Source organism: Lepisma saccharinum, chromosome 17 (genome assembly GCF_977018435.1).
Source record: "Lepisma saccharinum chromosome 17, izLepSacc3.1, whole genome shotgun sequence".
Lineage (NCBI taxonomy): Eukaryota > Metazoa > Arthropoda > Insecta > Zygentoma > Lepismatidae > Lepisma > Lepisma saccharinum.
The window spans coordinates 37,475,519-37,489,889 of record NC_139245.1 but is presented as its reverse complement, the minus strand read 5'-3'; the positions used below and the strand labels follow the sequence as shown (position 1 = coordinate 37,489,889).

At 36.4% G+C, this 14,371-nt stretch overlaps 1 protein-coding gene across 5 annotated transcripts in view; it reads left to right on the top strand.

The window, feature by feature from the left end:
* Nucleotides 1–8,747: 8,747 nt before the first annotated feature.
* The window catches only part of CkIIalpha (casein kinase II subunit alpha), a 57,808-nt gene continuing 52,184 nt past the window's right edge, over nt 8,748–14,371 (top strand). For all 5 annotated transcript variants that reach the window (XM_083139303.1, XM_083139308.1, XM_083139306.1 and 2 more), the window contains exons 1-2: nt 8,748–8,982; nt 11,749–11,929. In XM_083139303.1, the coding sequence (XP_082995429.1) occupies nt 11,835–11,929 (95 nt within the window). In that variant the 5' untranslated portion in view covers nt 8,748–8,982; nt 11,749–11,834. The remainder of the gene's footprint in view (nt 8,983–11,748; nt 11,930–14,371) is intronic.

Here is a 14,371-nt window from a genome sequence, read left to right as displayed (position 1 = left end):
AGTAAGTTGTTTGATCTCTGTCTGGATATTCTTGATATCTTCTGATTTCAATATGCGATTCACTGCCCTCTTTATATTTTTAAGTTCCTGTGATGTAGGCAGATTTGATACAGTATTTTGCAAAGATTCAAGTGCCAATTTCACATGATTTAATTCAGAAGCATCAGCCACATTTTGCATAGCATTTTGGAGCAGGGCTATATCTGCCTGAGTGGGTGTTGATTGTTGTAAAATTTCAAGTTTTGTTTGGATATCATCGATCAAGTGATGAAAATGAGATAGCTCAGATTCAGTGTTGAGGTTTTCAAGCTTTGTGATTTGTTGCTGGACACTGACAAGTGTGTCTACAATACCAGGCAGGCGAGATTCTAGAGATTCTTGTACATTTGTCAAATCACTTTGCACTGCTGCTATTGTACCCTCAAGATGGGTTATGGTACTTTGAATTTTGCCAAAATCTTCATATGTTTCAAGTTGCAGCTTAATGTTGGCAACACTCCGAGTTATTGCACTCAAAGCATGAGAAGATGGCAAGTTGTTCATAAAATTTTCAAGTGTCTCAATTTTTTCTTTAACCTCGGCTATGGCATTGTTCAAGGGGTCCAGATTAGGTATCTGGAGTGATTGAATCTGTTCCTTTAGAGTGGAAATCACTAGATCAAAATCTTCTTGTGATTTTATGCTTTTGACAATTGTTTGGAGCTGTGCCTGGACATTATTTATCTGCTCTTCCAATTGCTGTTTCAATTGCTCAGAGTTGGTGGCCTGGGTCTTAAATTTGGCTTGAAGAGCTGCTACAGCCTCTTCTAAACTTTGAAAATTATCTAATGTGGCCAAATCAGTATATTTCTGAAGCAGCACTTTGAGTTCAGAATCAATTTTAAGAAGAGGGTCCATGCATTGTGATTGTAAATTTGTAATTTCTAGTTGAAGACTGGCATTGAGTGTGGTTTGTAAAGCTTGTAAATCACTTCTTAATTTCTTGACTCTGACATCAAGCATCAGAATCTCATCACTGTGATCTTCATGTCTTGTATGGCCAAATATATCATTAGGCATTTTTGTTTTAGTGGTTATTTATTATTGAATATCTGATTCTTAATTCTATAAAAAAAGGTATAAGCTTGTCATATGATCCCGGGACCTCAATATATAAGCAGTCACCAGCAGAAACAGTATATACAGTGCCAGAAACCATGTTTGAGTGCTTAATTCTATAAATATTTCCCCCTATTGAAATCTTGACATTACCCTCAGGGGTTGTAATAAATTGCAATTGACCACCTACAGGTAATTGGTAATGATTTAAGTTATTGTTAAATATGTACAATGTTTTACCTGTTTCATCATCAACATCTGTAAGTATGCTGTTCAGATGAATAATTAACAAAGCACTTAGTTTAGATATCATATCAGAAGAGGGTTGTGGTGTTGGCAGGTTCATAATAGCCTGTTTTTTGAACCCAAATAAGTTCATAGGCATGTTTATTTATTTCAAATCATGCTCTGTAATTGGGCATTGATTACCACTTTTCAAATCACAATGACCCCATGGTAGAGTATGTATGCCACATGATAAAATTCATCTCTTATCATCATGTGGATCCAGAGCCACTTTTCTTACAATATTTGTAGTCAACAAGTGATCCACACTCTGAATTCTGATGTTCTGATTGTGCTACATAATTTGAGGCAATTTTTGTAATCTTCAAATTCAAGCTCTTTGTCTACAGTCACTCTGCCAATGCCCTTGGCCTTTTTGGCAACAGCGCCACTACATGTTTCAAAACTATACATCTTGGCCCTTAACCCAGCAAATGCCACAATAACATCACCAAGTGTCTCATCTTTTAACTTGCCAGGAACCTTTTTGTTGTGGTGTTTAATTTTTGAATGTTCAGTGGTATCAAAATATTTCAACAATTCAGGCTGTGCTATATCTTGGGCCTCCCCGATGGCGCAGTGGTAGCGTCGTCGCCTTGTAATCAAGGGGTCCCGGGTTCGATACCCGGTGCAGGCACAAATGGTTCGGATCCCACATTAAAACTGTAGGTCCAGTCCCAATTAGCCTTACTGTGCATAAATTGGACTTAAAACAACAAATCAACAAATCAACTGTGCTATATCTTGATAAACATCTTCTGTTTGAATATCAAGAACAAAACTATCTGTGTCCATGTACATCAGTTTTACACGATCCTTATAAAAAGGCTTCAACACATTATAATACAATTTTAACATGTGTAATTTGGCCAATTCCAATATCACAGCCCCTACATAAATAGGCTTATCAAACTTAATCTTTGTTTTTTTCATGTTGAAAAGTGCAATATTCTCATCATAAATTCTTCTGTAATTGAAGTTGGGCTTTCAATCAATTTTTTGCTCCGGCTGGGGTCAGTAATTATTTTAACATCAATATGTTTTCTGACATTTTCAATTGTTTTGCCATACACTGAATTGACCATCAATTTAAACAAGGTCTTATCAAATTGGCTCATTGCAGATGTTCGAAGCTCTGTGTTTGTATCAATATATGGCTTCAACCATCTTGAGTGCCTGAACCTCAAACCTTTTCCAACTTTGGTCACTTGAACACCATGATTCATCAGGAACTGGAGGTTTTTGTAATATAAGACATAATCCTGTTTCGGCTCCAGAGTCATCATCAATTTCTTCTGTTTAGAGCCAGGTGAGCACTCAACCTCAGGAATTGGGGGCAGATCAGAAAATGTGTTGTGTAAATCATCAGGAATTGTTAGATCAACCTCTAAGAACAGGCCATAGTTACTGTCATCAAAATCCTTAAGATCTTCAATATTGAAATCTTCAACCCACTCAAGCCCTGCATATGGCAGTTTATCCATCATAGCATAACCACAGAGGCTATTGGCATCCACATACAGTATATAATTTGATGGCAGTGCTGGATCATAATCAGGAATATATTTGTTATTTGCTCTGGCATATCTCTGAGAACATTGCACCATGCCTCCTCTTATACATTGTTCCATAAACAGATACATATCTTGATCCTGGATCAGATCCAATTGCATTTTAGTGTTTAAAAACATTGCAGACCATGCTAGGCCCGGAGCACTGTAAAAATACATTGGATCCAGCTTATAATTTTCCATGGAAGATTTTCTGAATGCCTGCAGTATATCAGCTAAGAGGGTCACATCAAGTTTTAAATAAGCCTTGTGATAATCACCAAATGTCTGGCATTTTAAATTGTTCCACATCAACTGGGCATGGTGATAATCATCATCAGTGATTCCAGATCCTCTGATTTTGCTGTAAAACTCTTGTTGTGGTGGCAGAGAACACTCATGAAATTTAGAAAAATCTGTAACATAATCATATGGATATACACCCTTCCGCCTAATTAATTTCAGGTCCTGATTTGGAAACGAAGCACATGTGATTTTGAATTGATCATCAGATAATTGAGTGGCCAGTGTAGCCAGGCTAGCAGACAGAATTCTGTATGAATCAAGAAATCTTAAGTGAATAGGAACACCATTAACTTTAATTATTTTGCTAATGGCAATATATTTTTCATTATTTTCAGCTAAAATATTTAAATTCTGCTTGTCAAACCCCTCGTACCTGATAAAATGATGGAAATCATAATTGGATGCTCCATGGCAAAATATAGGGACAAATTTTGGTCTCTGGATCTTAATATTACAGCTATTACACAGGGGCATTAAGAATTTATCATCTGTATGGGAAAGGTGATGAACCTTGATATTTGCATCTGAAAATTCAGAATCACATACCGGGCATTTTTCTGCATTGTTGAAATCTTCAATCTGATCCTCTGTTAAAGGCAAAATGGGTTTTGATTTTAATAAGACATTAGATGCTATGCAACGGCACTCATTTTCTATTCTATCTGCAAATTTTTTGATGGCATATGCTCCCATGTATACATCTTCTTTACTAACAACCCCATCCTGTACAACCACATAATAAAAACTAGAAGGTTCATGTAGCTGGTATGGTGTAATTGAAGATTCCTCAGGATCTGGACTGCAGAATGCAAGAGGTTTGAGATTTGATTCAAAATCACAGACTATATATGCTGGGTGTTCCAACAAGGCTTCAAATTTTTTGAATTTGGCATTTTCACTTGGATTAGGCATCACCATATGAACAGGTTTATGGTTGCCACAGTATTTCAGATGCTCAATTAACTTGTTTTTAGCAATTTCTGCATTCTCTTCCCGAACCCCATTCACCATTTTTTGACCATCAAATACAGACAAACATCTTCTGCACAACTTGAATATTCTATGAGTTTTGTCTAGTTGTGTTCTGACTAAAGCTTCAAGATTATGTATCAGAGTATAATGGCATGTATCACCCCCTTCAATTAAGAGCAGATCAATCGGAACAGCAGAATCATCATCAAATGTACTGATTCTGAGAGGTGCTATCAAGCAATTGCCACGGCCAGTAGAACAAATAAATACATTAATAGATAATTGTTTACCATTGATATTCCTGGCCTTTTTTTCAAATTTATCAATATTCTGAACAGACATTGGATATTCTAAACCCTCCATTGCCTCATCAAAATCATTTTCATGTTGTTTATAATAAGTTATTCTCTCAGGATTCCTTGAAACTGGATACAAAGCAGCTAAAATACACCACAAAAAGCATTTCTCATCATTATTTTTTATGTTAACTACGGCTGTTTTGTTTTTGATATTGGCAGGTAATGGCAGATATGTAGATCCTTGTAATGGGCTGAATTCAGAAATATTAACATAGAACTTTTGTGAAGTTCCGCATAGGCTCCATCCTGATTCTTTTGCAGCAAATTCAGAGTGTTTAATATTCAATTGATCTATCAAACTGCTTATTATTTTGTCTGAATTTGCATTTGAATATATAGGTACAGTTTCTGTTATGTGGGGCTGTGTAAATTTTGTGCCATTTGGCTTCTTATATTGTGTAAACAATTTGAGGGACAGCTTATAAGAGCCATTTTGTGCATTTAGAATTGCCTGCACATCAGGATTTATACTGTTCAAAAAATTCTTAATGTCACATCTTGGCTCTGATACAAAACGGTGATCCCTTAATTGGCCGTTGAAACTGCTATGGATGGGTTCATAGCGTGGCTGCTTTGCTGCTCTAGCATTAACAGGTGCTTCATGCTTCCTTTTCAGACCAGATGTAGATGGTTGAGGGGGCAATGTTGATGACTGTGCAGAGCAAGTACCTTTATGTTTATAAGTGAAGTATTCCATGCTATATTTTCTATGGCATTTAGGGCATATTTTTGTGGGAGTTCCTCATTTGTCTGGATTACAATTCCTTTGATGCTTCGCCCAATTGGGGCTAGATATATTCTTTTTGCATTGATTACAATATTTTTGATTTGGCATTTTTGTTGTTGTTTATTATATAAGATTTCCTGGGGTCCAAATCAAAATTCTATGCTTAATAAAAAATATCAGTTGGGTTCAGCAGTGTGATTTGTGTGTGTGTGTGTGTGTTAATATTTTTGGCTTTGGTATTTATATAAAATTTCTTGGGCTTCAAATCAAAACTCTATACTTAATAAACCTATGACAGGTTGTCAAAAATTCTGTATATTAAATCAAATAGATTTGTAATTCAATTTATACAAATCTGCAATATTTTTGTGTATAAAAATATGAGCAACACTGCAACAACACACCCTTACTCTTCAACAACTCTCACAATATTGGCTGATATGCAATGCAAAATCTCTTTATATAGCCTAAGCACAGACCGCATTGAAAACATCTGAAACAATAAGCCAATCAGAATATAACACATCATCACATTATGTCATAACCATCCAATCAGAAAACAACACATGTCTAATAATTTATTGCATAATATTGGGTAATAATTTGTTGCAAAACATGATGCAATATAAATAAACCAGAAATAGGCCACAAGTGGACCGGAAGTAAATATGTGAAGGTGGGTGTGGGTGTGTGTGGGTGTGTATGTATGTGGGTGTGTATGTAGGTGGGTGTGTATGTAGGTGGGTGTGGTCAGGGTCAAGGTCAAGGTCAGGGTCAAGGTCAAGGTCAAGGTCAAGGTCAAGGTCAATGTCAAGGTCAAGGTCATCTCAAGGTCAAGGTCAATGTGGGTGGGTGTGGGTGTGTGTGTGTGTGTGTGTGTGTGTTAATACGTTTGGCTTAGTTTTAGGTGTGGGCAAAAAAAATATCAAGAGGGGCATATTTTTGACAGGATTATGGACAACAATCTGACAGAAGTGCCTTTTGTAAGTGTGGACAAATCAATCTGAGGGGGGTCATCATTTCACAGGAACTTCCCGAGGGCATTTTTACAAAAATCTTGGATTAGACGGAGTACCACACTTGAGCAAAAAGCTCATATGGGCATGTTGAGCAAGTTTTAAGTGTAGCCAAATTTGCCTGAGGGGGGGTTCATCATTTCTCGCACTGGTTGTATCATCAATTGTACTACTTGTTACGATGTTTACCTGGTTGTATTGCACTGCGTTTTAAAAAAAAATCTTTAAGAAGACTCGAGGGAAAAAAGTGATAACTGGTTTGACAGTCCCAATGCAGACATTTGGTCTGCAGTCCCATCTGGTGTGTGGAATTACGTAATTTCCTTCCCATCCATATCTCGTTCTATACGTCTCGAATTTAGGAAAATAAAATAAATTTGAAGAAATTTTTATGAACAAGCGGATAGAAAAGGTAATCTGATAATTTTACTGAACCAAGTTGTACCCGTTGAATGCCCCCTTAAATACGCTCATGTATTTTGCATCAAATAACTTCCAGACTTTCTTGTAAGAAGAGTCAAAATGGACAAACGACCACAATGCAATGTATATATATTGCACAATTATTTGCTTGGATGTAATCAATTTATCATACTTCGTGTCCGAAATAAATAGCATCTGACAGATATAATGATAGATAGTTATGTCTCATCACGATACAAAGACTGCATCCTGCGAAAGCATGATTTCAAGGAAACACTGACTCAGTTGGGAATTTTGCTTATCTCCCCATTATTTTTTGATAGAGACAAAGATAAGTGAGGTATTCTGAAATAGCTAAAATAATTCTAATTGAAAGTTAGTAATTTTTGATTGGAATGATGATACAAATTAAATAACCTGTGGCTCTACAGCCCGTAAGGGCCTTGGCCTATCTCCCGACTGCCAGTCTCCCTCCCACAGTCCTACCTAGAGGAATATAAATTACACACCTTGAATTTTTGCATTGTCAGAGCACAAATGAAAATCTGATAAATGGACTCTGAAATGTTAGATGCTGATATGATTATGTGATTAATTGATTGATTTGGTTCAATTTACTTATTTTCTCTCACATTCGACTAATCACGAAGATGATTCTTTTGGTATTGATTTGTTTTATTTTACTTCGCTTTTTGTGAAACTTTTGGCTAATTTGCGAAGATGGGGATGAAGTGATGATATGATGAAATTGATGAAGGGACACTCACAAACATCCATGCCCAGGCCGGGATTCGAACCCGGGACCCCTTGCGTCGTAGCGCGATGTGCTAACCACTCCGCCACGGGGGCCGGCTAGTCACGAAGATGAGGATGGGTAATGATGTGATTGGACACTCACAATGATCATCAATACCCAGGCCGGGATTCGAACCCTGGACATCTGGCGTCGTAGCGTGCTGTACAGTGGGATCCATGAGTTTTACCCTGCAAATTGTCCATCAACATGTTCGTGCACTTTATTTGACCCAATAAGATCTTCAAGAATTAAAAGAAAACTCAAAACAAGCTGTTGACAACTTCTGCACCAGCATACACAAAAACCCATCACTTAAAAACAGACAGGATGTAAGAGAAAAATTAATGAAAATAGTCATGGACAATTTGCAAGGTAATACTCATGGATCCCACTGTACTAACCACTCCACCACGGAGACCGGCTTTGTGATTGTGTGTAAAAATTGTGAAAACGTAAACGTAAATTACACTTGAATTCTTTTGAAAATCTTGAAAAATTGTTTCTCTTCATAAGAATATGTGAGTGTACTCGTACCCAATCATAAATCTAGTGCCAGCCAAAGTGGCGGAGTAGTCAGTTCGCCACAGAGCCATCTGGGTTCGAATCCTGGAGAAGTCATTTGAACTTGTCTTAAGCCCACTTCACAGATAGGCTAATCGGTATTGGACATCCAATGTCGTACGCTTATATGGGCCTGTGGGGCCTCAGCTCCAATAATTTGTCATGCATTATTTTAATTTTATATTTGTTATAGTAATTCGTGATAGATTACTGTATTAAGTTACCTGAGAAAATGATAATGAGTTATTAATAATAATAAAAAAAGAAATACCCGTACCCTACATTGAATGCGAAACCAGAATCTTTGAGGTCACCATCGTAGTCCTAAGTAGATTTTCTTCAATTTTTTTCAATTGCACCGATTCAACATTTAAGTGCGCAACACTTGCAAATTGCAATGTTTAAAATATCATAACCAAGGTTGATTTGATTTCGACAATTATGAATTCAAAATTGAAAAAAAAATGTAAACAAATTAATTTAGCTGTTTTTATCAATATTAATGCAGCTACTCTCTTTATTTGCTAAATTAAGTTTGATAACAGGATACGCTAGCAGACCATTTACGATAAGTTTCTCATTCGTTCACGAGTTTCTCGCCTAATCTTCTGCTGTGCATATCTGCCATCTGTTGTCCAAAGCCGTAAGCTGTCAATGTGCTGTAGAGGGGTTGTAGGAAATGTAGGCTTGAAAAGCCTCGTTTCCAGTTTGCCGTGGCGGGATGTGGGCAGCCATCTTGGATTGAGGTGTCTGAGAAGCCGGCTCACGCCAGATTTCAAGAAGGTATTCTGAACCAAAGATCCCTCAACTAAGGAATCTTCCATCGTACAGAAATTATTTGTTCCTGAAGTACCCAAGCGAGTCAGGATTTGGACACGGAATGCACTAGGTACGGAAATATGAAACCTAGAAATTGCGTTTATTTTGTAGAGGATAGTACGGATGTTATGGCGTGTGCATAGGACACTTATTGAAACAATGTGGCTTTTATATTAAAGTATGGAGATCATAGGCTTTATCCTTTTTTCGTATTGTGTATAAAATATGTTTTTCAAACCATTTTCACCACTTCTCTCGTGTGCGACTTAGTATTGTCTTGTGTTTGGTAATGTGAACGCAAAGGTTGTTGCGTGATCTGGTTGCACCTCGGAAGAAAAACGAGGCGTTGGGTAGTTTTGTAAAACATTATTGGTACAATATTTTGCGAAATTGCTCTTTTATAACCGCGTTACTTGATGAACATTGCAATAGTGATAAAAGAAAGCAAGAATTTATCAAATTGTACGTGACTATGGATATTTAAAAAAATCACATTTCCTAATGCAAGGAACTGAAAGAACATGTTTCAAACCTGGAAGGTTAAATCAAAGAAGGATTCCTCGAATTTCAAAAAAATATTAGAGTCCATTGGATGTTTAATGTGTTATTGATAAGAATTGAAGCATGGTGAGCTTGCTCTTGTGCATTACATTATGCTTAGACTTCATTGTTTAATGATTTTGTTGTTAAATGTATGTTCCATTGCTTACAGTATACAAGCAATCTCACATATATGATTAGGCATTTTTTACCCTAAATTTAAGAGGTGAAAAAGCCCTGTGGGATGATCAAGCAAAATCATACCAATCTCATTTTCTTAAAAACATTTATATGTATCTAAATTCTGGAGTTGTTAGGCAGATATGTGCATTCAAAATATATTGCTCATTTCACACCTATTTTAAGAACAGAGTAAAAATATTTATTGCATTGTAATCATGGAACATTGAATTAGCTTTCTGCTTCACACATACACACCCCTCTAACTCTGGCAGTGGTATTTCCAATGAAGGCATTACCATATTTAGCTATATTATCTAACTTTTGCTGACATATTGTAGGCCTATGTTGATTTCTTTGACATTAAATGTGTGTGCTATCTTGGTGCATATTTTGTCATGCGAGTCTTATATATTAGGAAGATTTTGCATTTGTTTGAAAGGGTTTTAACATAGGAACACATGTATGAGACCATCAACCCATGCAAAATTCCTTATAAAACTAACCTCTTATCTATGCCATGAAGTCATATAGGGGATGTGAATGGAGGACCTTAGTGGCAGTGATATGATCACCAGTACCCTGGCTGTCTTTACTCCCCCCCTCCTGAGAACACCCACCTTGGGTATTGTGAATTGTACTGTGTTCCTACTAACAGCAATTTCATGTTGCAACTGTTGCTGCTAAGATGTCTCCTTATCCTGTGTAAAAAGCATTATGTATCAACTTTGAATGTAAGTAAAAATGGCACACACAATATGAGTGTGTGGTACTCACTAGTCTGTAAATAGGAACATTGGGGGGGGGGGGGGGGGGGGAGACTTGATTTGCCTTCTTCCCTTCTGCAGCCATGAAGATGGTATCACAATTATGCGTTCAATACAAAATGGTGCTTGTAATGTTTTCAAAATCCTGTTAGGTTACTAAAGCAGGTAAACTCCAAAAATCCACATCGTGTACTAATGTTTATCAAAAAATGTATGCATTTTACATAAAAACAACTCATGAATGTATATTTAACACAGATGAAACAGTCTCAAAAATATCTAAGGATGGTAAAATAGCCATTTGCATACTTGTACAAACAATATGCCTAGAATGGAACAACAAATTTATCCAGCAAGAAAATGTGGAAATGGAAGCACTAGGGCGAGAGAGGACATGCAACATATGCTTTGAAATTTGTGCATTGCTACGTGATAGCAAGAAAACAATGCAGGATTTCCTGCATGGAGTAACATGCAACCTAAAGTTGCATTGCACAGAAAGAGAATGCAATTCAGTACTCATTGTAGCTTTTGCGGTATTATTGCAAACAATGAAACCCAAGGTGAACAAGTTTTGTGTTATACTGTTTTATTTTCACCATTGAAATGATAAAGGAGGGCCATTTCACAGTGAATCCCTTGCCATTTTTACCAGACACCATCAGATATTAGTTACATGGCTTGGAAAGAAAAAACAGTGTGGACTAGTTTGTATGCTTTTCGGGGCACGTGAAAGAGAGACTTAAAATGTCGTAACATGTAAAATCCAGGAAGTAGTTCTTAAATTTTGTTTTGAAAGCAGGAAAATAAAACATATGGTGCAGCAGAATCTAAAATCAGGACTAGTCTCCATTAGGGTTTGTAAAGTCTAATTTGCCCTTTTAATATTTTGAAATATAAAAAGTCATACATTTATAATTGTCTTAATGTTCTTGTCAACTAGGAAAGTGGTAGAGCCTTCTGGAAGCCTGCTGTTACCAAACTGAAAGATTTGGTCTGCTTACCTTCGCACTGCGTGAGGTGTATTTATTTCTTCTACCCCACCCCTCTCATAAACGGGTGTGAAGAAGTGCTTTCACAAAAATCTTCCTGCCTACCACCTTCCTATTTGACAATGATGCTAAGAGTCCACAACTTTGTTAAATTCTGATCTACAACTGATTTTTATTCATAGAGACACTTTCCAGGCTTCAACAATGTTAAAAAAAATTGCATTCAGGGTGTGTGTTTTATGTTCAGAATCACAAATTCTTTCCATGTGGTTCTTTATTAAGTGGCATGCTCAATTAATTTTATAGCAATCTAGGAAACATTTAAGTATTCTTAGATTCTTATTTTATACATTCCAGGACTTATATCTTGCTCATATGTTGCCTCCAACCTTATAAAACAATCTTTTCAACAAAGATCCCCAGAAAGTCGGATCTTCAACAATATGGCTCTCCCAAGTCGAGCGCGAGTTTATGCAGATGTTAATTCTCACAAGCCAAGAGAGTACTGGGATTATGAATCGTATGTTGTTGACTGGGGGTAAGTACAAATATTTCATATTTCAATATAATTTTCAAGTTTGCGTTTATATTATGCATGCCAAGAATATTCTGTAGTTGTTTGGATTCTTGATAAAGAAAAAGGTCATTAAATTGGGAGCGAATTTACAATATAGAGAAAGTCTCCAATTTTGTTAATTTTCGGTATACTAACTAATTTTGACCTAATCACGAATCTGTTGAAAACAACGAGGGGTCACGTCTGAAAATTTGAAAAAAAGCCGATTGATTTTTTTTTATATATAGGTGTATATGCATAGTTTTACGAACAAAAATGTAATCTCCTGTCATTGTGTCCAACTACGCCCTTGTTTTACAAGAATATGATTTATGATGTTCAATTCTAGTACGATCCCTATTTTTTCGATGAATTTAGGGGTGAAATGAGTGCTAATGGAACCTAACCTAACGGGCCTAACCTAACCTTGTGTGAATGGTTCGTGGGGCTACCCGTGGATGTTTTTTGGGGCTAATGTCAATGGTTTGTGGGGCTACCCGTGGATGAGTTTTGGGGCTAACGTCGATGGTTTGTGGGGCTACCCGTGGATGGTTTTTGGCGCTAACGAACAATTTTTCATCAAAATGTACAATTTTCAGACGTGACCCCCGGTTTTTTACAACAGATTCGTGATTAGGATGCCAAAATTAGTTGATATACCGAAAATTAACGAAATTGGAGACTTTCTCTATATTGTAAATTCTTACCTTAAATTGTATCGTGCTTAAAGCTTTACTGTCTTAACATAAGACCGCTTGTGCGGGTTAGATGTGATATCAGAGAGTGATTTTTTCCTCCAGGTATGTTTGTTACAATGCATGGTTTGACATCAACCCTTGCAATACGGGAGCTGTTTTATTGGTATTCGTGCCAAATATACGGCAGTTTTCGGTTGGAAATTTTAAGTTCTGTACTTTCTGTAAGATAATTTAATACCCAAGAAACTACTAATTGTAGCATTATGTGTGATACCTTGTTTTGCTCAGTACTGACCGACCTGTCTATAAACACATGCTTCTAGAGAACAATTTTCTTTCATCAGCTGGCTACAAAATTTGAAATTTAGCATCCTCCAAGGAGGCTTGGATGGGGGGGGGGAGGGGGTGAAAACCATCACGTATTTCTCTGGGTATGTTTAAGTTCATACTTGTACGCCTATTGTTTATACGTAGAGTGACCATAATATTTTGACCCAAAAACAGGACATCCCAAGATCAGTTTACCCTTCTGAAAAATCTGTTAGGCCTAATTTATTTATTTAATTAAAGTTTCAGACACAGTACTGAATGACCATTTTATACTGAAACTGTAGCAACAAGAAGAAAATAAAAACAATAATAAAAATATAAATAACAAGACAATACAAGATGGCACACGAAAAAAAGAAATTGTTACACGTACATTCTTATAAAAATATTGACATTATTAACGTATTATTATTATTTATAAAAGGATGGATCACATAAATGAAATATGGTCTCCGAATGTCAAAATCTATTACTTATTATAAACTCTGTATGACTTACTCCTCCTTTCTGAACAACCTATGATGTTAATCCTACGCTGAAGTTGAGTAACACCAGAAGTATTTATCAGAAGAGCCAATGTTCTTGAAAGTAGCTGTATTCCTCATCAACCATTTATAAATCTCCCTGAAAACCTCACCCGACGTCAAACACACACACTACTCTAGATTTTTCTTTTGAGTTTGTGTCAAGACAACATTAAATTCTTGTTGCAATTCTGTAAAGAATCTTCATGCTTATTCACTGCTCTACAAATAACTGAAGACACACAAAAGAAGACACCTTTTTAGCATGAAATGTGTGTCAAATTTAGACTTGGTTTTCCTAGACTTTTATAAAATTGGACAAATAGTGGCTTTTTAATAATATGGATGGGATGACCGGGACATCTCTCTGAAACGGGACTGTCCCGGTTAAAATGGGTTGTATGGTCACCCTATTTATATGTAATGGAGAGAAAAAAATTCAAATGTGAGGCAACATGCCTCGCATGTCCAGAAAAGTTGAGAAAAAGGAAGGCGAAAGAGAACTTATATGTCTAAAACTATTGACAGTACTGTTATGAGTCATACCTTGTTTGTTCAGTGAAGACCATGCCACTAGAGAACAAATTTGTTCTATCGTGTAGAAGAACGAGGGGAACAAACTAATCAAAAATATTTTTTTTACGAAATTTGAAATTTTGCCATCCTCCAGAGTCCACCCCAGGATGGGAGGGTTGATTAATATTTATTGTAAATTTATTGACTATAGACATTAAAATATTGTTTTCATGAAGCGACACATGGTGTTGTAGGCTATATTGGCCACTGTCCACTGTATATGCTATAAAGTATGTAGCCTATTTAAGCAACGCCATTTATTGTACCTCAGCTTTTTATACAAAACGTTATTCATC